This window comes from Stegodyphus dumicola, chromosome 12 (genome assembly GCF_044657685.1).
Source record: "Stegodyphus dumicola isolate Sdum_Otavi_A_Nest chromosome 12, ASM4465768v1".
NCBI classification, from domain to species: domain Eukaryota; kingdom Metazoa; phylum Arthropoda; class Arachnida; order Araneae; family Eresidae; genus Stegodyphus; species Stegodyphus dumicola.
Genome location: NC_140779.1, coordinates 69070075 through 69091386, shown reverse-complemented (window position 1 = coordinate 69091386; position 21312 = coordinate 69070075). Strand labels below are relative to the sequence as shown.

General features: G+C 32.5%; 1 protein-coding gene across 1 annotated transcript in view; it reads left to right on the top strand.

Annotated features, from left to right (window-relative positions):
* LOC118202432 (cubilin-like) overlaps positions 1-21312 on the top strand; it is a 212861-nt gene that overhangs the window by 57603 nt on the left and 133946 nt on the right. Inside the window, exons 4-9 of the mRNA XM_085806530.1 lie at positions 6106-6225; positions 7674-7913; positions 11325-11475; positions 13703-13920; positions 14693-15094; positions 18880-19096. Of these exons, the coding sequence (XP_085662656.1) occupies positions 6106-6225; positions 7674-7913; positions 11325-11475; positions 13703-13920; positions 14693-15094; positions 18880-19096 (1348 nt within the window). The remainder of the gene's footprint in view (positions 1-6105; positions 6226-7673; positions 7914-11324; positions 11476-13702; positions 13921-14692; positions 15095-18879; positions 19097-21312) is intronic.

Sequence of the window (21312 nt, the reverse complement as noted above, 5' to 3'; positions counted from 1 at the left end):
CTTCTATTGAAATATATTACCCGAAATTTTTTGTACTTTTGCATCCTTTACTTCATGCAAGGAAGTAAAAAGGAGCTTAAAAATTTGTCGACTAATAAAGTCGATTTCTCAAGAAATGGTTCTAGTATTCATGGGGAAAGCCATAGTAAATCTTCGTCAGAAAACCGAAAAGCAATTTACTCAACAAGCATACGAAATAAATATGCACATTGAAAAATAACCTGCTGATTTTTCGTTTTGTATTAATACAAATGTTAACTTAAAAAAAAAATATGTGTCATTCCTGTTTGGGACGCTCTTATATAACAATTTACAATGTCAGGGTCTTGGAATTACATTCGCATTACAAAACTAAATTTTCATGAAATTGTTTTCGTTTTTGAAACTTGCATTTTTTTTTAATTACGAGAAATCTATAGCTATACCAGCTACGACGATAGCTCTTAATTTATTTTAAGATTAACCGTTAAAAAAGGTTTCAAGCGTCACAAAATACTTCTTTGTTTTTTTCATCTTTCGATACTTACGCAAGAGCATATTAAGTAGTTTAAATTAGGCTTTTTACGTGAGCGTCTAACCCCACATTCTTTGGCACGTTTCTGCAAGGAAGTGGTCCAAAGGGGAGAAAAGTTTGAGTGTCGTTGCACCTTTGCCCATTTGTTGAGAAAGAGTTGGGGTATTTCCGGAGCTTTTGAGCCATTGTTGAAGGATAAGACTCAACAAAGAACTTAAACTAAAACCGAAACAAGACTAAACTTAGTTTACTTATTTTTTATGATCTGTCTACCCTGTTTGCAGATTGCAGGACTGGCGGAGGCAATAGTGATTTCGCTCTGCACCCTTCTCCTTTTTTTTCTTTTTTTTTTGGGGTGGGGGCGAGTTGAACTAGAGTTCGTTCAAGGCAAAATTAACAAAATACACTATTACTATTATAACATTCATGTGGGTTTTATGATGCTTACATATTTTTATATTTTCGACCATTTTAGGATCATTTTCGTGGTTTACATCAGCAGTATTTCCTATTTCGCATAAGTGTTATTGTTATTATTAACTTGCATTACATTTTAAGCCTTAAAATTTAAAGACTTAAGAATTTTAATGAAAAATGTATGTTGTATTTAAAATGGTATTTTAAATTCCTTCGTGTTCCCCTCCCCCCTCGGTATAGTTGAAAAACGATTTGTAATGATTATTGGAAGTACAATCCTTGTTTATTACTTCAGAAAATATTTTTTAAAGCGGTAAATAATAATCGTATAAATAAAACATGTTATACGACTCATGTACACTCTACGGGGGGAAAAAGAAAAAAAAGGGGGCAGTACTATATCTCCCATTCTACTGGGCCAATTGACTAAATATCACTTACTTTTTTTTATGTCTCGAAAGCGCAACTTAGGATATATATTAGGTTTACATATAGCATTGTTCTAACATAGGTATTTTGAAACAAAATCGGATTTATTTCTAAAATGACTTTTTTTTGTATTTTGATTCTACGACTCAAATTATTCCTAAATGTTATATTTTATAAAATTTGACGAGAAACTTACCGAGAAATTCAAAAATTTATCTTGGCGCACTTTTTTTCAGTTTGCGCGAAGAATAATTCACTTGGTGAAATTAATTTATATGAATCCATTTTCCTTTCCCTTATTTCATCGTGCACGACCGGAAAAAAAAGTGCATCATTTATTATGTCAAATAATTTTAACAAGTGCTTAAACCACATTTGGCGTTATTATCTCTTATAACAAATATACCAAATTTTAAAAGGTGCCAATATTTAGCGTCTTAGTCAAGTACAACCTGACAAATTTTGAATAAAATGCTCTAATGTTTTGCAATTACGCTTAGAAATGCATTTACTTTAAAAAGATGTAAAAAATTTTATAGGCTTTAATTCCTATTTTTTTCTAAAAATTTATAAAAATTACTAAAAATATAAACTTAAAAACAAATCAGAAAATAACTGCGAATTTTATTTGGATTGAACCTAATTCGAATTGTGAAAGAAAGAATCAAGTCAGTTTCATGAAAAAAAAAAAAAAAAAAAAAAAAAAAAAAGAAAAGAGATATTAATAAATACATGCCAAATTCAATTAACATTGAGCAAATAAAATTTTAGAGCTAATTTTTTAAAAACTGCTCCACAATTTGAGTCATAGAATCGAAATATAGAAAAAAATAGGTATGTCATTTCAGAAAAATCCGATTTCGTTTCAAAATACCTATGTTAGAACAATGCTATATAAATCTAATATACATTCTAAGTCATGCTTTGGAGACAGGAAATAGGCAAGTTAAATTTCGTCAATCGGCCAAGTAGAACGGGAGATGCAGAACAGCAGTCCCTCTTTTTTTTCCTGTAAGGTGTACATCTTCCGCTGACCCACGTGTGAACAGAAGTTGCTCATCCCAGAGATAAAAACAGCAGCAAAGCAGATTTGATTCAGGAAGATGAGGTCATAGACCTTTATTTTAAGGCAAAGTGCACCCATGTCAGTTTGCGTATTGAATAAATTAATGTGCATTTAAAAGTATAACCCAAGAAATTTTAGTAAACGTTTTACTACTGAAGTTTCTTTTAGAGAGGAGGAGAGGTTTGTATTTGAGTTCAAAATACTTACGAATAATTCACAAATATAATATATATATCTGCGAAAGTTCACAAATGGGGAGCATCTATATATAAAAAGTGAACTGTGTTTTACTCGTGTGATGTGGGACTGTGCCTGTACGACTAATGGTGGAATTCTGGTGTCATGCCCACTTACACCTGCCAAAGTATCAATGCGCGTGCCAAATTCCGGAAGATTTCAGAAAGATAAACTATTTGGAACAAAACTGCTGTTTCATTCCACAGTGCTGTCAGACCTATTTTTCGGATGGCAGCTTAAGGTGAATCCATGCTCGTCAGCTCGTTTTATAGGTCTGTAGAGCGATTTTAAATCCTTCTCAACACGTGCTTTCAATTTTGGTTTTCGCATGAAAATCTAAATTCTGCGCAGAGTGGCTTATATTCGGAAATATGCAGATATATGTTAAGGTCAGGAAGGTTATCTTCATAAGAGAAAGAATGCTTTCTTCCAGAGTTATCTAACAGAAACATATTCATATTCTCTTTACAGATCTAAGGAAAAACTGGTGCATATTTACGTTACACAATGGAACAAAGTAAAAATCCTATGTAACCACCTCTTTCGAAGATATATGGACCCATATCCAATTGCTAGCGCTTAGCCATCGTGATGGGCAATTAACGAGTACTGATGGGTTCAGTCGTGAGCCATCACTCAGCCACTGCTGGGCCTGTAGATTCTTTCACACACAATGACAATTTCTGCCGTCGAACATCGCATCGGAACATAATTCAAATGAACTTAAGTGCCTTTCCCCTTTATATATGAATACCTTAATATTAGACGAAACAGTGTATTATATAGAATTCCAAGATTAGCTAATCACAAAAGTTCAGATTCTTTTTTCAGAAGGAAAATTAAGCTCTTAAATGATGTTTCTAAAATAATAACTAAAGATAAATAAATTAATTAAAAAATACAAAAAATCTGAAAGGTTTCAGATTTTAAATTACGTCCAAAGGCGCGTTTTTTTAACGTTTTGTGTGTTACTTTTATTTATTAAATATCATGTTCTACGTACTCAAGCTATAAAATTCAGTTCAACTGCAATATCGAAATTAATTTTAAAATGATTATATCTTTAGAATTTACGATACAGAGTCTCGCGCGCTGGAGATAAAATGTTTTGTTTCTTACAGTGTTGTCAGTTCTCGCTTTGAAATCGTTTAGCTTTTTAATCAAATATTCGTTGAAGTGTTACAAAATATGACATCGCTAATAAAACAAATTTCAAATTCAAATTAGGGTTTCTATATGCCCATATGCTATGGAAGATTACAAATTTTTATGTTTCTAGGTACGTTGTTTTATCACAATGTGAGAAACATACATACATTTATGCAGATTCTTCATTATTTAATTTCTTTAAATATAAGACAGGGCGATAATATATGGTGGCAACGATTTGAAAAGTGATACAGCGTTTTTAAAGTTTTCAATGCAAAATGCCAAAACAAAATTAATAGTCCTTCAGGCCAAATTACCCCTTAAGACTATTAAACAATATATAATTACCAGCGAAATCTGAACTTAAATAATATAAGGCTAAATATAGTTTTTATATTCTAAACGGAAAGTTTAATGTATTTAGTTAATTTTGTTATGTAACATACTGACTAAATTCAACAAGTTTATTCACTAAATATATGTTATGTATTGATATTAAGGTTACGTGTAATCGGCAGCAACTGAAAAAAAATATTTATTCTAAATACTTGGACGAAACATTTAATTCGTAGATATATAAAAATTAATGAAATCAATAAAAATATATATGTTTCTCGAATTTATTTACTTGTTATTTACTTTCTGCATCACAGATTTAATTAAATTTTTTTGAATTCCTGTTTTTATCTCAGTTTCGTAATATTAAATACACATATCGCTTTATTAATATTTTTCATTGTTATTCATTTCAGCTTCGGTATTATTTACTTTAAGAAAGATACAAAATTATAACTTAAATAAACTACTGTTAGTTAATGAAAAATTACGGAGTATGAAAAGTAAGGAAATTATTATAATAACAAATCTTCCACGCACGGTTGAAAGTTGATATTTATGCAGCATTAGTAAGGTAATATTAACCAAAGTTATAATAATGAACCATTAACACTCTCTAAACATAGAAAAATAAGCAATATATATATCTAGTTCTTTTTGGACGTTTCATTGTTATATTTTCCTCTGAACCGTGTTGCCTTGCTTTTAAGTCTTGATGTCTTACTTTTAATAAGTGCTGTTATCAAAACCTAACATACGTAGTCTATTTAAAAGTATACTTAGAATAAATTCTCATTATCTACTAAAACGTACGTTCAGAGAAAGCATAATTATTTGGTTAAGGCTATACAGATATTTAAGATATTCGAAGTAGAAAAGATAAAAGTGAACTATGTCCTCTTGGGAATTCAAACCATGGGTTATCCAGTTCCTAGCTACGCGTGCCACAAAATGTTTGATTGATTCTCGCCTTAGCCTTGAGAGGCGACTAGTAAGAGGCGCGAGAATTGGCCGACTAAATTCAGGTTATGATGAAATGATGTCCATCTTATTTTAATTCGGACGCCACTATAGGGATATTAGGTTACGTCGAAGCAGGAAGCGCAAAAAGCCAGCTATGACAGCTAGCCAAGATTTGAACCATAGATATTTTAATTACTAGTTGGATGTACTATCACTTACACTATAGTAGGAGGTACAGGGGAATGCAATAATTCTTTATAAGGTGTGATATTTAGATCATTTTATAAACTTCCTAACATTAAACTTTCAGCATAAGAATAATAAATAACCTTTTAGTTTGAAATTTTGTTGCATTTCATTTCCCATTTTCATCAACGTCTTTCCTAAATAACGAACATGACAACACTATTACTCAATTAACTCAATTAATTCATATCGAAAAACGAAAAATCTAAGTAGTCAATTGATTTCATTTATTTCGCTTAGAACGCGTTTGCAGAAAGGTTGCTACTTGCAATTTTGCTTCAATGTTGTTTGCATGTTAGAAGTAAAAGCATATGCAATTTGGGCATAATTTTATAGGATATGGTATACATTATCTGCATTTTGTTAAAAATTAAGTAACTGTAATAAAAATTATCACAAATCTAAATGAATTATGGGTTGTCTATCTGTTTTTATGACTTTTATGGCACCTTTGAGATTAATTTTTTTTAATTATGAAACATTTAGGATCTCAGTGATTATGTGAATTTTATAAGCTCTAAGTGATGGAACTAAAAGCAGGGGAAAATTATTCTCACTACAATATCTGATATCATCTCTACCGTATCCAATTAAAAATCCTAAAGAGTATTCGCATTCATTCACGCATCCATTTCTCCTCATTAGGTATAGACAAACGCCTCCCGGAAGAATCATCGTCATGTATTGTAGATAAAAAATCTTTTTCTGCTTCAAAGGACTAATAAATGTAATATTCTCATTCCTGTAGGTGTCTTTATGTTCGCTGAGAAAGAAGCCACCCTCAGCTTCGTCAGCGATAACCAGAATTCTAGATCTGGTTTCAATATCCGGATCCGACAAATCAAGATCTGTACTCCCGAGCCAAAAAGTGAGTACCAAAATTTCATAGCGTAAGTTCTTAGTTTATGCAGTGGTACCATTAATTACGATAATAAGCAAGAGTCAAACTCAGCATTCAGACCAGTTTTTGAGTGTGTAAAATGAAATTATAAGAATTAAGACATTTTATTAACTGAGTAGTCATCTTAGCCCTATGCTTTGCCTATGAAACTCTCCAGTTTTTTTAAATAAGGTCTTGCATTGTAAACTATTCGAAACCATAATAATACTGATATAGAAAATTTTCGAAATCAAAGCTAATACTTGCTACACGCATCTGCGTAGATGTATTAGACGTTACTGCTTTTGTTTGCTCAAAGACAAAGAGAGGGAGACTACAGGAGACAGTAAGGAATATAAATATTAAAAATACGTATCACATAAAATGTTCTGCATCTGCTTCTGATCCCCATGAAGATTACAGACCAGCTATTATGTTAAAGCTGTTTTTCTGTGTCTTCTATAAGAGGAAATCTACTTAGATGTGCAACACGTCCGAGGGCTAGACAGGCGACACTTTTTAAACATATGTTGTTGAGTTACCTAGGAATACAAGGTCCGTGAAGCAAATACATTGGGGTCTTGTGTTGCAACAAGTGATTAATATATCTTGAACATCGTAAATTATATTAATTTAATAAAAACGCATAATGAAGCAGATAGTAGGAACTTTTTTACAGAATATATGTAAATATCAAAGTAATAATTCCCCAAAATATTTACATAAAATGTACTGTGATGTCTTCAGATTAATATAGATATGTTCGTGAAAGAACACCGGTTGCCACTAACTTATTTCATAGGAATAATTAAAAGATATTAAGGTAATATAAAGAATAAAAATTTCTTGGTAATGTAAAAACATTCACGAACAGCTATTCGGATATTCACGAACGTTAAAAGGAAAATGATATAATCTTCTATAAATCTTTCTAAATATCATAAATTTTCTTTGTTGTCACTTGCTTTAAATCGTGCAAGAAAATGAAACTACTTATATTAAAAACTATGTTTGTCGAAGCCGTTTGAAGATCCATTTTTTTTTACTTAAAGAAAAAGAAAAATAATTCGCAGAATTTGAAATAATTACTTCTTCCTGGTTTATTAGAAGATGTAGAAAATACATCTTGCATTTTAAACAACCAAGGAAAGACTATGTTATAGGTACTACTAAAATAATTAATCGCATAAGAATGCGCCTAATTTTATCTTGATTAATTTATAAATACCACAACTCATGCATGTATATATGTTTATGATCTGTGGCTGTTTTATGCATTTTACAGATACGGCTATTCTTTAACCTTTTTTGAACTTATTAGGTATTATTTATTATATGGTTTTACTTAATATGAAGTACTCATGTTTTGTCTGTAGTATAAGTTCTATCCGTTTCAATCTGAACTTGGCAATAACACTAGAATTCTTTCTTGCCAGGTTCCTCCTGCAGTCAAACATTCAATCAGAAGGAATTCTTCGTCCGGAGTCCTGGCTATCCAAGCAACTATAGTGATAATTCAAACTGCATGTACCGAGTCCTGCGGCACAGCAAACGTGTATGTGCAATCAAAGTAACGTTTGCTACTTTCCATATAGAAGAGAGTGTCAACTGCAAGAATGATTTCTTCGGCGTGGATAACCGTAAATTCTGTGGCAAATTAGAAGATGCCACCACACGTAAGTTACCCACTTTGTTTAAATACATTCATAAGAACATCCGTTTCATCATTCCATACATTCATAAGAACATCCGTTTTTCCGTTCACTTGATTTATTCAGAATAATAATTTAAGGGCAATTAATTACATATCACTTACGCGTTGTTCATTAAATGTTGTCTGGCAGTTCATATTATAAACATAAGGCGAATTTAGGTTGATAATTAATTCTGAGATGCAATAGGATGATGATGAATATTTTTTGCCTAAATGTGTCAGATTCTATATATTTAGCTGAATTCTCTTTTATATGAGCTGATGCATAATGAAACATATTTAGTGCTATATTAGATACCCGCATAAACAGTATAGCTATTAAAAATTTAGGGAGTTATTTTTAATGAAAAACGGAATGATTTTCGTTAAAAACGTATCAGTGAAAGGACTCATGCTATGGAGTATAAACCTTAAAACTGGCTAATCTTACCTTTAAACAGGCTAAACTTTTATTGTTAGTTATCAACAATTAAATTTCAGTCAGTTGATATGTTTCTCGAAAATTAATTTTTTTGAACGCCAGCACTGCTTCTACGGTAATTAAAGCTGCAATAAATGTAGTATCTGTAGAGAATTACGTCCTTTGTCAGACAAAAACTGGCTTTCTAAGACAAAGCAAGTTTTTTGGAATAGCGTTTATACTGTATGATAAACAAAAACCCCAAATCTCGAACTGGATCAGTCTTATATATGTGTCGATTATCTTGAAAATAATAAAAAAATAAGAATTAAAATTGAAAAATAAAAAATAAGATAAAGATAATTTTATTAATAAAATTTCAGCTTTATCTGACAATCGAATCGCAAATTATAAAGAAATATTTGGTGATACAAAGAATAAGAACGATTACCAAGAAGAAAAGCGAGAACGACAGCTTAAGGTTTTTAAAAACTTCTTAACATAATTAATGCAAAAGAAGTAAATTAGAATTAGTCAAATATTTTTTTATTCCTCTATGTACACGCGAAGCTGAATATAGTGCGAGTATGAGGTCTGAAAAATTTGAGAAGTCATTTTTTATTCAGAATATGAATTCCAGCCCTGAAAGACTATACTGTCTGGGTGGCTTTTTAGGAACATTAAACATATGAAAGCGACACATGAAAACTTAAATTATAAAATTAGGCGAAAACAGCTTTAAACAATATCCCCCATATGCTGCTGATGGGATTTTCCCCATATGCTGCTGATATGAATGATATGCTGCTGATATGGATGTTTCCCCATATGCTGCTGATATGGATGAATATAATATTCCCCATATGCTGCTGATGGGATTTTCCATAAAACTCTGTCGAGAGTGTTATATATAAAATCTCAGGGCCCACCAGCGACCGAGCGGTAACGTCGCTGAACACTGGTAGTTCGGTCCGAGGTTCGAATCCCGCGAACGGGCTGGCTGCATGGGTGTTTTCGTGGTTTTCCCCATGTGTAACGTGTATACGAGCCAGTTTCCCTTGAAAAGTCCTCCACGAAGGCATCCCTCCCTTAAGGCAGATAGCCCTCGAGTGCTTTGCCGTAATCTAATAAACCAAACCAAACTATATAAAATCTCCTTTAAATTTTAAGATACCTAATTTTATACACCTTTCAAAATTTTGTTCTGGTCATATAGTATTGTGTTGTTCCATATGCTATATTTTGTGTGTTTTTATAAATTTAGTAAACAAGCAGAGAGCAGAAATAATGAAAAAGCGTCCGAAAGACTGTACGATTTGAGTAGTATACTTTGAAACCGGCGAATGGGGCTATATTAAACTTTGCGCATCTTAAACTTCTAACTGATTTCCTACTACTAAATAACAATCAGTCATGTGCTACACAAAAAAAGAAAAAAAAAAAATTAAGTAAACCGAGTCATCTGCTGGGTTTACTCATCAAATGTTTTCAGGGCCGTATGATCATAGCAATTTTTTAAGCACACAATAGCGGCAGAAAGTTTTTGAAAGAAAATTATAGGTTATCGAAAGAAAGAAATCTCAAACACAGTTGTGATTTAAAAAGAATTCTGCGTGAAATTAAGTAAATAACATAAAATCTACCTAGAAAGAATTCTGCAACGATTGCTTTCCGTTTTATAACAAGAGTTCAGTAGAAAGAAGATTATATTTTATAGATTTTTTTAATTTTTTGCTTTTGAAATAGTAATAATATTATATATACTATAATAAATACATCTTTCAAAATAAGCTTTGCGTTCGGAACATTTAATTACCTAGAAAACGAGTTTTAATACCAGAAAAAAGCGATATAAAGTTTCTTTGCACCTTCTTTGATTTCCTTTTCTATGAACTCTGTCAATTTTCTTTCAAGACAAAGATTTCACAAGATTTTTGCACAAGATTTCCATTCACCTAGGAAATCCTGAAAAATTGTGGAAAATCAAAAAAATGAAAAATGGGCTGAAAAATTCTGAAGGTATAAATTTTTTTCAAACATGTTAGAAAATCTGCAACCTCTTCCAAATATTCAGTTCAGTTTGGGGGAAAATGTATTGATCAAACTTTTAAATAATTGAACAAATTCTTTTTAAATCAGTAATCAGTAAACAAAATTGTCTTAAAAAGAAAGTAGTAAAAACGATACTGTAATTTTTGCTTCTCTTACTCAAAAGATTTTACTCAGCTCATATCTGAAACATTGTTATCATTTTATACTTATATTCTGCAGCTGCTGCTCTCTGTTACTTTAAAATAGACACTTCAAAGGCCTTTCTGACCTTCTATGGTTGTTAGGATCGTAATGCGTATCATCATCACCATGTAGTATTTATTTTTTCCACCTTATTCTGAAACTGTAGTTCAAGTCAATCTTCCTACATGGGCTTTTCACTAAACGAAATAAGCTAGGCGTAAATGAGGTGGGAAAGAAACAAGTATGAGACACGACCATTTGCCGCAGCTGTCATTACAATGGTTACGGGGCAAGTCGAGCGAGAAAATTATCCCGAAGTGACTGATTTAAAAAAATAAACTATAACGAGCTGTCAATCATTCTCCTTTTTAGATATATAACTGTTTAGTATCCTGTCTGATGTGTAATTGCCCAGAATGCTAAATTAATAATTCTACTTAGAAGTCACTACACGGTGTAGTTGTAAGTTATTATAAATAATAATATTTGTTAAAAGTATTTCTCAGTGTATTGCATAGTTCAATTTTATTTTGAAACTCTATAGGGGGAGTATTTATATTCTTATAAATTTCTTTTGAAAAATGCATAGTTTGTTTCTAAGGATTTGATATTTCTTCTTAAAAACCCTACCTGCTTTTTTATATGATGTTCATTGGTCTTTAAAATTAAAGTATAATGACAGAAATTTAGCAGGAAAATCCTTAATGTTTCATAATTAGTTAGTTAATTTTTTTACAGAAACATTTCCATTCCAAGGGGAAGAGAAAGTGCTCTCTTTTGTATCGGATTCCAGCGTAGCTGGTCCAGGGTTCTTCGCTCATGTCCAACAGGAAGAATGCGACCCACGTTCGTTGGCTATTCCTCAAGATGATTGTTCTGCCGAAATTAGGTATATCATTTCGATTTTCTCCATTCTATATTAAAAAGGAAAATGCATTATATGCTATAGAGAGTCTTAAAAATATGACTACAGATTTTATTTTCTTAAATATTGATCATCCCAGACATGTTTTAATTGCAAAGCTAGCCCACCAGTCTCTGAACACTGGTAGTTCGGTCCGAGATTCGAATTTCGCAAACGAACTGGCTGCATGGGCTTTTTCGTTGTTTTCCCCATCTGTAGCGTGTATACAAAGCAGTTTCTCTTAAAAAGTCCTCCACAAAGGCATCCCTTCCCTTAGGCAGATAGCCCTCGAGACTTAGCCGTAATCACATAAAGTAAACTAAACTAACAAATTAAAAAGCTTACAAAATAAGGTAAATAATATTACGGAAACAACTTCAATTTTTCGGATAAAAATTTCTGTCACAATAAAATCGAAAATTCTATATAGTACTTGCAAAGTTGCAATTCTAATTATGAAGCCAGTGTTATGAATTTTGTATGTATGTAAAAATTTCAGTGAAATTTTATGTAAAATCGTAGTATCTCTTGTATAATGAATATAACATGAAATACCTCAAGAGCTGAAACTCCACCGGAAAAATAAGATTACGCGGGCAGGTCCATTTAACATTGAGGTAATGGCTATCGTTAGATAGCGTCTAGCTGACGATGGCGACAACTAATTTTTATCACCAAATTCGGAGAGATATCATCAAATTTTGATTTTAAAATTGTTGATTATTTTTACAGTATGCATATTTTTACTGTTTTAAAAAGATTCAATTTTTTTTTTCTGTACACCGACAGTATGGGAATATTAGATTTTATTTTTATGGAACACTATCACCCATAGTGTTGAAGGTTTTAATAGTGTTTTGCTTATTTGCAAAACAATAAAAGCATTTTGAAATAAGAATGTAGTTAATTAAACTATCTGAGATAATAGTATAATACCGAGAACTTTGTAGCTGTCCAAAGCTAGACAATTTTTTGTGTATGGCATTCGGTAATTTTTTCCCCACATTTTTATCGAAACCATTAAACAAAATCATACATAGCGTCATATAGTCAACGAAAATTTATGAATATAAAATAAATTTGATTCTTTAAATACAAATAATTTGTATAGTTTATATTTGTTAGGAAATTATTCAGATTTAAGTAGCTGAAAAATGTTCTATGCATGTGTGCGATAGAAAGTTGATATCCAGTAAATCTTAGAATCCTTTACCAATGTTAGGATATAAAAGTTCGAAAAAGGCAAACTGTTGAAGCTACAGACTCACAGATGATGGCATTTACGAGCTTACCTATGCAAACTGTTAAAAATTTGCCCAAACTAAGAGGTAGTCTGGCTACATAAGTCATCTGCGCATTTTTTAGTCACACATTCCGCAGCAATTTTGCTTTCTGCCGCTTGTAAAGTACTGCTGCTTGTAAAATTAGACTTACAGATGATAACATTTACGAGCTTACCTATGAAAACTGTTAAATAGTTGTCCAAACTAACAGTCTGGCTATCTAAGTCTTTTGCGCACTTTTTATGCACACAGTTAGCAGAAAGTTTGCTTTAATTCCGATGAGATAAGTACTGCTGCTTGTAAAATTTTAATGAATTAAAAAACCCAATAGCCGTTCAAATCCCATAACCATTTTATTCCATAGCAAACAAGCCCTTCACTGCAAGCGTTTAATAAACTTCACAATTTTAAAAGCAACTTATTATTTATTTATAAATAAATTGGGCTATAAGGATTTTTAAATAACTCACTGTAACAAAGTTAATGGAAACGATTTGATAAATGGAATTATACCGTAATATCTATCGTTACAGTTATCACAACTAACTGGTATATTTTGACTTTAACGACCATCTATTGGTAAAAGCTCTGATATAAAGCTACAAAATGTACTAGATGTTTCACCATCCGATATTGGTAAATGTTAGGTTATTTCGACAAACAGTTATCTTCAAACTTTAACAGTAACATATACACACAATATTGCTGAAATTTACATATATTATACAAAAGGAATAATATGTATACTTTATCGAAATTGTCATTCACAAATCTCACTTCCGAGAATGATTCATTATGTATCTTCATCTTAACGCTATTCCGCTGTTCGATATTATTACCGTTTTATCATTCGAATTCGTTACGGTGGGAATTTTTTAAATAGTTTAATATTTTGAAAGAAAGGTATTGACAATCTGGTTTCCTATCAGGGAGTTGCAGTTCGATCTGAAAAGCCCAGGATATCCTAATGATGCATACGCAGACGATCTCAACTGCCGCTACACGGTGATGAAAGCTTCTCCATCCGTCTGTGACCTTGTCGTGACTATCCTCGACTTCAGTCTGCAAGAGGGAGAGGTATGCGAAAACGATTATCTCCAAATTGCGGAAGAAAGGCTTTGCGGAAACATTGACAGTGGCATGACAAGTGAGTGTGAAAACATCATGTTTTCTATAAATAAATCTTATTCCGCAAGCAAAGGTTATGCGATTGCCTAACGAATGTTAGAAAACGGTTTTGGCTGCAGGTTCATTCATATTTCTTCTTAATTCATTCTTAATCCTAAACTGCACTCGAAAACGGATGAGATTTAGAAATCAATAAAAAAACATTTTACACAAATAATATTTTTTGAAATTTATGTACTAAAGTTAGTTAATGTTTAAAAAATGGGAAGTTAATTATTATTCGAAACGACCAAATAACTTGTTTCTTTTTTCCACTATATTATAATACGTCTATAGATCGTCATCGCTCCTGTCTTAATTTTGAGCTCCGTTTCTAAGTTGATCAGAATCCAGTTATTTGCTCAATTAACTGCTCCTAAGTTGGAATGAAAGCTTTTAAGTGGCAGCTGAACGGAGCTTAGCTGAACGGAGGATTAAGAGAATTGAAAATAATTTGTTAATATCTGAGCTCCTTTCTTTAAAAGCTGATATCATTTTTACAGAAGATTTCACAGTTTTTACCTACTAAAAGCACTAAGATTGACTGTATCATTAAGCATCCTCACTAAAATGCAAATGCAGTTTACTTTTCCTTGAATTCGTTTTTAACTTTAACTCTTCTAAATCTTCCACTGAAAAGACAGAATTATGCTAAAGTGTAGTGAGGTTTTTTTTAATTTCTTTTTGTTCAATTAAATTTTTTTAATGTTTTATTTCGAAAGATACCACAACTTACTTCTTTTCTGTATCAGGGACATATCCGTTTGGAAATTCGGAAGAGATCCTTTTAAGTTTTGACACGGATGGTTCCGTGGGGGATAAAGGATTCCATATTTCTGGAATACAGAGAGATTGCAACGCTACCGATGACTCAGTAAGTAACAGCACGGATCAAGAACGGAAGGCGCAGGCCGCCTGGGATTGTGATCGGACCATTACAGGAGCAGAGGATTCAATTCGCAGCCCTGGATTTCCAGAATCCTATCCACCAGATGTAGACTGCCGCTGGATGATTTTCAGGGCGGATCCACGATATTGTGAGCTCGAGATTACCATCCACAGCCTGCATATTCAAGTAGGGGAGAGCTGTCAGTTCGACTACTTAGAAGTAGATGGCCATAGATTCTGTGGCAGTACCACAGCTGGAAATAAACGTGAGTATTCTAATTTTGCGTTTTGAGAAACATTTTCTTCATTAGACCTCGGACTTATGCTATAGCCATCTTACAAGCCACTAAATCGAAGTGCTTTCAGTTGAGGTACTAGAAACCACTATCACTTCCTTACTTTTTTAATGCGTAAATTTTTGTGTATCCCTAAAATATTATTTTAATTGCATGCCTTAGACTATGCGAACAGGGTAAATTGATAATTTTTTACCACATTCATATGCTTTCAAACAAATGGATCATAATTCAAAGTTTTATTATAATACACTTCAAAGAACGGAAAGCATAAAAATGAGTGATTTGTATCATATGTTTCCGTGGGTCTGATGTAAATTGTTTTGAAGTAAAACTTTGCAGAAGGAAAAAGATAGCATTCATATCTCAATAAAGTAAAATGGAATGTTAGAGAATAAGAATAATTTAGAAATGAATTTTGCGTACTGTATCACAAGCTAATATCTAGCTGGCATTTTGCACTGAAATAGCTAAAGCGTTACCCAGAAGACTAGAAATCTTTTATAACATGTAAGTTAAAAGACACCAATTTGAATGTAAAAATTTGGAGGATGAGTGATGATGATGATGGATGTAAATAATTAAATTAATTTGATAGGTTTTGATGAGTACAAAGTGTTTTCTAATCCACTAAAAGAGAATATCTCTTGTTTAACTTTAGCATAAATAAAATTATAAGATCGATTAAAAGATCTGTTATGATTTTGCAGCAAAAGGTCTATCGATTTCCTTTTCTTGGCCCGAAATTTTGTTTTTTTAACGTAATATTTTAATATTATTCTATCAATGTAGTATGTCGACACACACAAAATACACTTCATACATCTTATAAATTCTCCATGAATTAAAACATAAACTAGTTAAAAATATGTTTAAAATTCAAAATGGTTGATGGTGTTTAAGAGTGATTTATAACTGCAAAACATTCTTTGTTTACCTTAATAACGATAACTGGCTAATGAAAAATATTACTTTTAACTTACGAGCCAGTTTTCTGTCTGAGGTTTTTAAGTAAGAGTCTTCCTTTAATCATGTTCATTGAGTTCAAATAGTTTGACCCTTAAGGTCTAATTTTTGCACTAAAAGTTTAAACTGTCAAATTGCTTTATTAAATTTGTCCTTTTTGTTAACTATTGCATTCCCTTGTAATCAGAAATATAGAACTGTATAAATTATTCTTTGGCTGTTTGATTTTGAAAATTTTTTAATGTACTCTAGGGGTTTAAAAAAAGTTAACTCCATTTTGAGATTAAATTAACAAACGTTTTTTACATATTTAGGCTTATTTTTAATAGATGTAAAATCTTTTATTTCTTAATTTTGCTAAAGATAAAAAATGAGGTCAGGGAAGAGCGTAAAGTATATACCTTTGATGTGCTTTCATTGTGTGTCATTCTGACACTCTGAAGATTTCCGATTCGATGCTGAGAGAGCGTAGAGCGAATGTTTCAGGAAATTACGCTCCAAATCTGGTAATATCTGCACAGTGGTGTCTGAACCAAAAGACGGTGGTCAATGCAAGGGATGTAAAAAATTAAAAGCATTCTTCCCACGTGCTTATGCGGTGTAACGGTCAGAATATCTGTGAGGCAATAAGAAAATCTAGTTCGATTCCAATGACAATGCAATAAATGCTTTAAAATTCTGTTTCCTCAAACTCTTCAGTATCCTTACGGTGGCTCTTGAATCAAAGATAGCCAACGATAGTTTATGAGCAATTGGATTGGTGACTAGAAGTTGCGTATTATCCTCAATCCTCAGTCGCCTTTCAGCAGATAGTGGAGGGGATGTAAGGATTATAGAGAAAGGGTGTAAAACCTTTTTTTGCTGGTTGGTGTGTTGAGGACAAAATGAAGTTTTCCAGATTCATCAGTCCTAAAATCATTTGAAATCAACAAAATCTGTATTAATTTGGTTTGAAATATTGCTTGAAATGAATCAAATTATTATTCCCCCTCCTCCTCCTGAAGATTAACAAAGACCCTTTGAATAGCTACGAATATCATTGTCATATGTTTCATTCTTCAATAACGTTAAGTAGAATAACATTATGTAGAATTTGAGATAAGATTGTTAATCTAATAAGATAGAGTATAAACGTCAAAGAGGAAGGGAATTTGAAAATCTGATGTTTCTATGTACTTAAGAACTGCTTATGAGGAAAACATTTTAGGGGAAAGAAGAACCACTTAAAAGTATATATTGCTATGTTGGAAGAAATTAAATTGTGTAAAGTTATTATGTTCTAAAAAGAGATAAAATTATTATTGTTTTGAATAATTGAATCTGCACTTGAACTTATTAGACTAAATCATTAAGCTGCAATGAAGCGGTACAGCTTTTGATGCTAAAGACAATTAGCTTTACCCATTTCCAAATAAATATTATCGAGTTTTCAATTCATTATTAGACTAAAGTAAAGCAAAATTGGATACAGATCCATAAATAATTTTTTTCACTATTTAAAGTGAATATCAGTTTAGTTACAAAGATCTCGCGGTGTGTTTTACCAGCAGTCAACTCTCTACCTTTGATATTTACTCTTAAAGTATTTTTTATGTATGTAAAATGCTCAGTTTATTATTTTAGGAAAACTAAAAAGTATATTAATACAACCCCAGATAAACAAAATAAATGCAGTCTGACAACAGTGAAAGCTGGATTTGTAAAATTTACATGAGACAGTAATTTTTAACATTTTAATAAACCGATATAATAATAAGACAAGCTATCAACCTCATGTATTGACTGAATAAATAGTAATAGTGTAAGAATAAATCATTCAAACCTTCCTCCTTTTGACATATAAACCTTGGCAAAACAGCCCATGGCAAAATAATTCCGACAAAATAGCCCATAAAAAACAGACCATGATAAGTAGCTCACTGCAAAATGGCTCAAATCAAAGGCTTCTCAGCTAGATTCCAGGAAAAGTTTTTTAAATGTTTAGTATCTAAATATTAGCAGGCAATATAAAAGAGTACCATGGCTTATGTATAAATCAGTAATTACATCTTGCACGTAAATGCATTATTTAAAATATACACTTTCAAATTTGATGTTGTACACACATATTTACATATGCTAGCTGATAGATGTATCTTATTGAGAAATGTTTCACAACCATTTTTCAAGTAGAGTGTCGCAGTAATAATTTCTACGTACAGATTACCACGGCATACAAGTTTGGTATTCTCTGGTCTGTATTCTAAATTACAATTTTTAAGTACCTTTGTTTGTACCTTTTAAAAGGTTTGCCTGTTTTACAGGGAAAAGTAAATAAGTATCGCAAAAACCTTGAAATGTGCGTGTCAATACATAATGATTTGTCGTTTTTTACTGGTCTTCTTTTTATTTTAATAAAGTACGTAAAATGTAGAAAATATTTTAATTTATTTTTGGATGCTAAAGCTGGATATGACGTTTGTCAAATGATATGAAAAGTCAATATTGGCAAAATAAGTTTTCAGAACCGAATCTAGGAATAAATATTTTATCATGGGCTATTTTGATTGGGAAGGCAATAGTCTTATCATGGGCTAGTGAAATGCAATAGTTTTATCGTAAGCTATTTTATCATGTGCTATTTTTACGTGGGGTATTTTGTCCCACGTAAAAATTTCACGTTTGGCTATATGTCGGTGCTATTTTGTCTTGGGCTATTTTCAAGAGTCATGATGTGCAATATCACTAGGAAGATTATTTAGAAACATTTTTGGTAAAAAATATGCAGTTTTAATATTTTTCCCCCAAAGGCATTTTTAGCTTCAAGTCGGAGCAGATTGTCATTCATTTCCACTCGGACAGCACGATTCACGATCGGGGCTTTGAGGTGACGCTAAAACAGAGAGAATGTCCAACGACAACCACACTTCCCGCAGCCTCATTCTGTGATCAGGTATTTGATAGCAAGGAATTCATTCTAGTCAGTCCAAATCATCCTCGGGACTACGACAACGGAGTAAACTGCAGGTAAGATCAGATTTCGTTGATGATGAAATATCTTAGTTAGATATAAAACTTTATTAATGGTTGGGGAAGATGCACCTTTTCGTCTATTTATAAAATATACAATTTGCCCCCTAAATACCTAATTTCTCTAAAACTTCTAGGGAATCGATAGCATCGGTTATTAGAATAGTTTATTATATAACAGTCAAAGTCGATGAGTTTTAAACTTATATGTATAAGTAATAGGAAATTGCATTCAGGAGAAAAAAAACTTAATAACCATTCGTTGCTGAACATTGCTGGAGCTTTGAGCATTGTTTCAAAATTTTTCTTCAAAATTATGAGAAAGAAAGCTTGATTAATTGGATTTCTTCAAAAATTCTGGGCCCATGAAAATACTCCCAATTTTATGAATGAATTTTACTTCAATTCTTTTATGTTTTCTGTGCCAGTAATTCGCTTCTTCAATAAATGGCTTTTTTTTTTCGTTTGTATATTTTTGCAGTATATATGGTAATTTTGTAACATTTTCTTAAATGTCTTTCCTGTAGAAGATTTTTATTAACTTTTTACTACACGTCGAAGAAGAAAAACGGTTCGCATCTTTTAAAAAATATATGATAAATGCAGTGTCTTTCTGCTCATCTCATTTATTACACTATAAGCTTATTGATATATTTTTAATAAAATTTTAAAGAACGTAAAAAAGTGGCAGGTTAATACTTCTGCAAGATCTGCGAAAAAAATGTGTTTTTCCTCAGTTGAGCCGTCTTTATAGATGTACAGTTTTAGAAACTGTAGAGATATTAGGTATTTTTGGAAGCAGGCAAGATGAAAAATCGGCAACGCCCTCACCGGGAATCGAAGTGCGGACCTCCCAATTACGCGCTGAGCGTGCAGACCACTACACTACGAAAGCTCGCCAAGAAGGCGGGAGAAATATCTTATATACTTCCCCTTTTAAAAGGCGATTGAGGTTTTTAGGGGACCCAATCCTGGGTGAGGAAAATCATCATCCAACCCCTTTTAGTTCGGGTGCCACTGTAGAGACATTAGGTATTTTTGGGAGCAAGCAAGCTGAAAAATCAGCAACGCCCTCACCGGGAATCGAACCTCGGTCCTCTCAATTACGCGCTGAGCGTGCAGACAACTACACCACGAAGGCTCGCCAAGAAGGCGGGAGAAATACCTTAATACCTTACCTAGATCTAAAGCGTTTCTTTAACTCCAACATCCGATACTTACCAATTTGGGAGCTGAGCAATAATTTTAAAAGTTCATCACTGTATCACTCAAAATGCATTACAGGGGGCTTAGATGATGTTGCATTACAAAGAATGGGGCAGGATTACCTAGATCTAAAGCGTTTCTTTAACTCCAACATCCGATACTTACCAATTTGGGCGCTGAGCAATAATTTTAAAAGTTCATCACTGTATCACTCAAAATGCATTACAGGGGGCTTAGATGATGTTGCATTACAAAGAATGGGGCAGGCAAGCAAACAAAACGAAGTTTGGTACAGCGGTCAGTCGATTTCTGCGTAGCCATCAGCCTTCACAAGCTGACGTATCCTCTGAGAATACATTTTTTAACGTATAAAACTATGAAGTTAGTAAATACATATAGAAGTAAAATTCGTTTTTTTATCACCTGCTCAGAATCGAAACGATTTATTTATTCTCAATAGAGCTTTTCTGAAAAATGGACCCTTTTGAGAAACTAATTGAGCCTCAAGGTCACTGGTAATTCCACTGGTTATTGAGATCTCTGGTAATTTCTGTACTAAAAAATTTCAGAAATCTAAAGCAGTGATAATTTGAATAGTTTGTCATTTTTAGTTCTAGGTAGTACCAGTCAAAGCTTTTATATTTCATATTCTTTCCTTGTACCTGGCAGGCGCACCAGCGGCCGAGTGGTAAAGTAGCTGAACACTGGTAGTTCGGTCGAAGGTCTCGCGAACGGGCTGGCTGCATGGGTGTTTTCGTGGTTTTCCCCATGTGTAACGTGTATAGGAGCCAGTTTCCCTTAAAAAGTTTAGAAGGTCCTCCACGAAGGCATCCCTTCCCTTAGGCAGATAGCTCTCGAGGCTTTGCGTAATTAAATAACCTAATCTAGCCTTATACCTGACAGGAGAAAATTTTGAAATCTATTTCCTTTTTTTAGAATTTGGAATGCCTAAATATATTTCTCAGACATTTGAATTTTCTTAAAATTTGAGAATTTACGATTGCAGT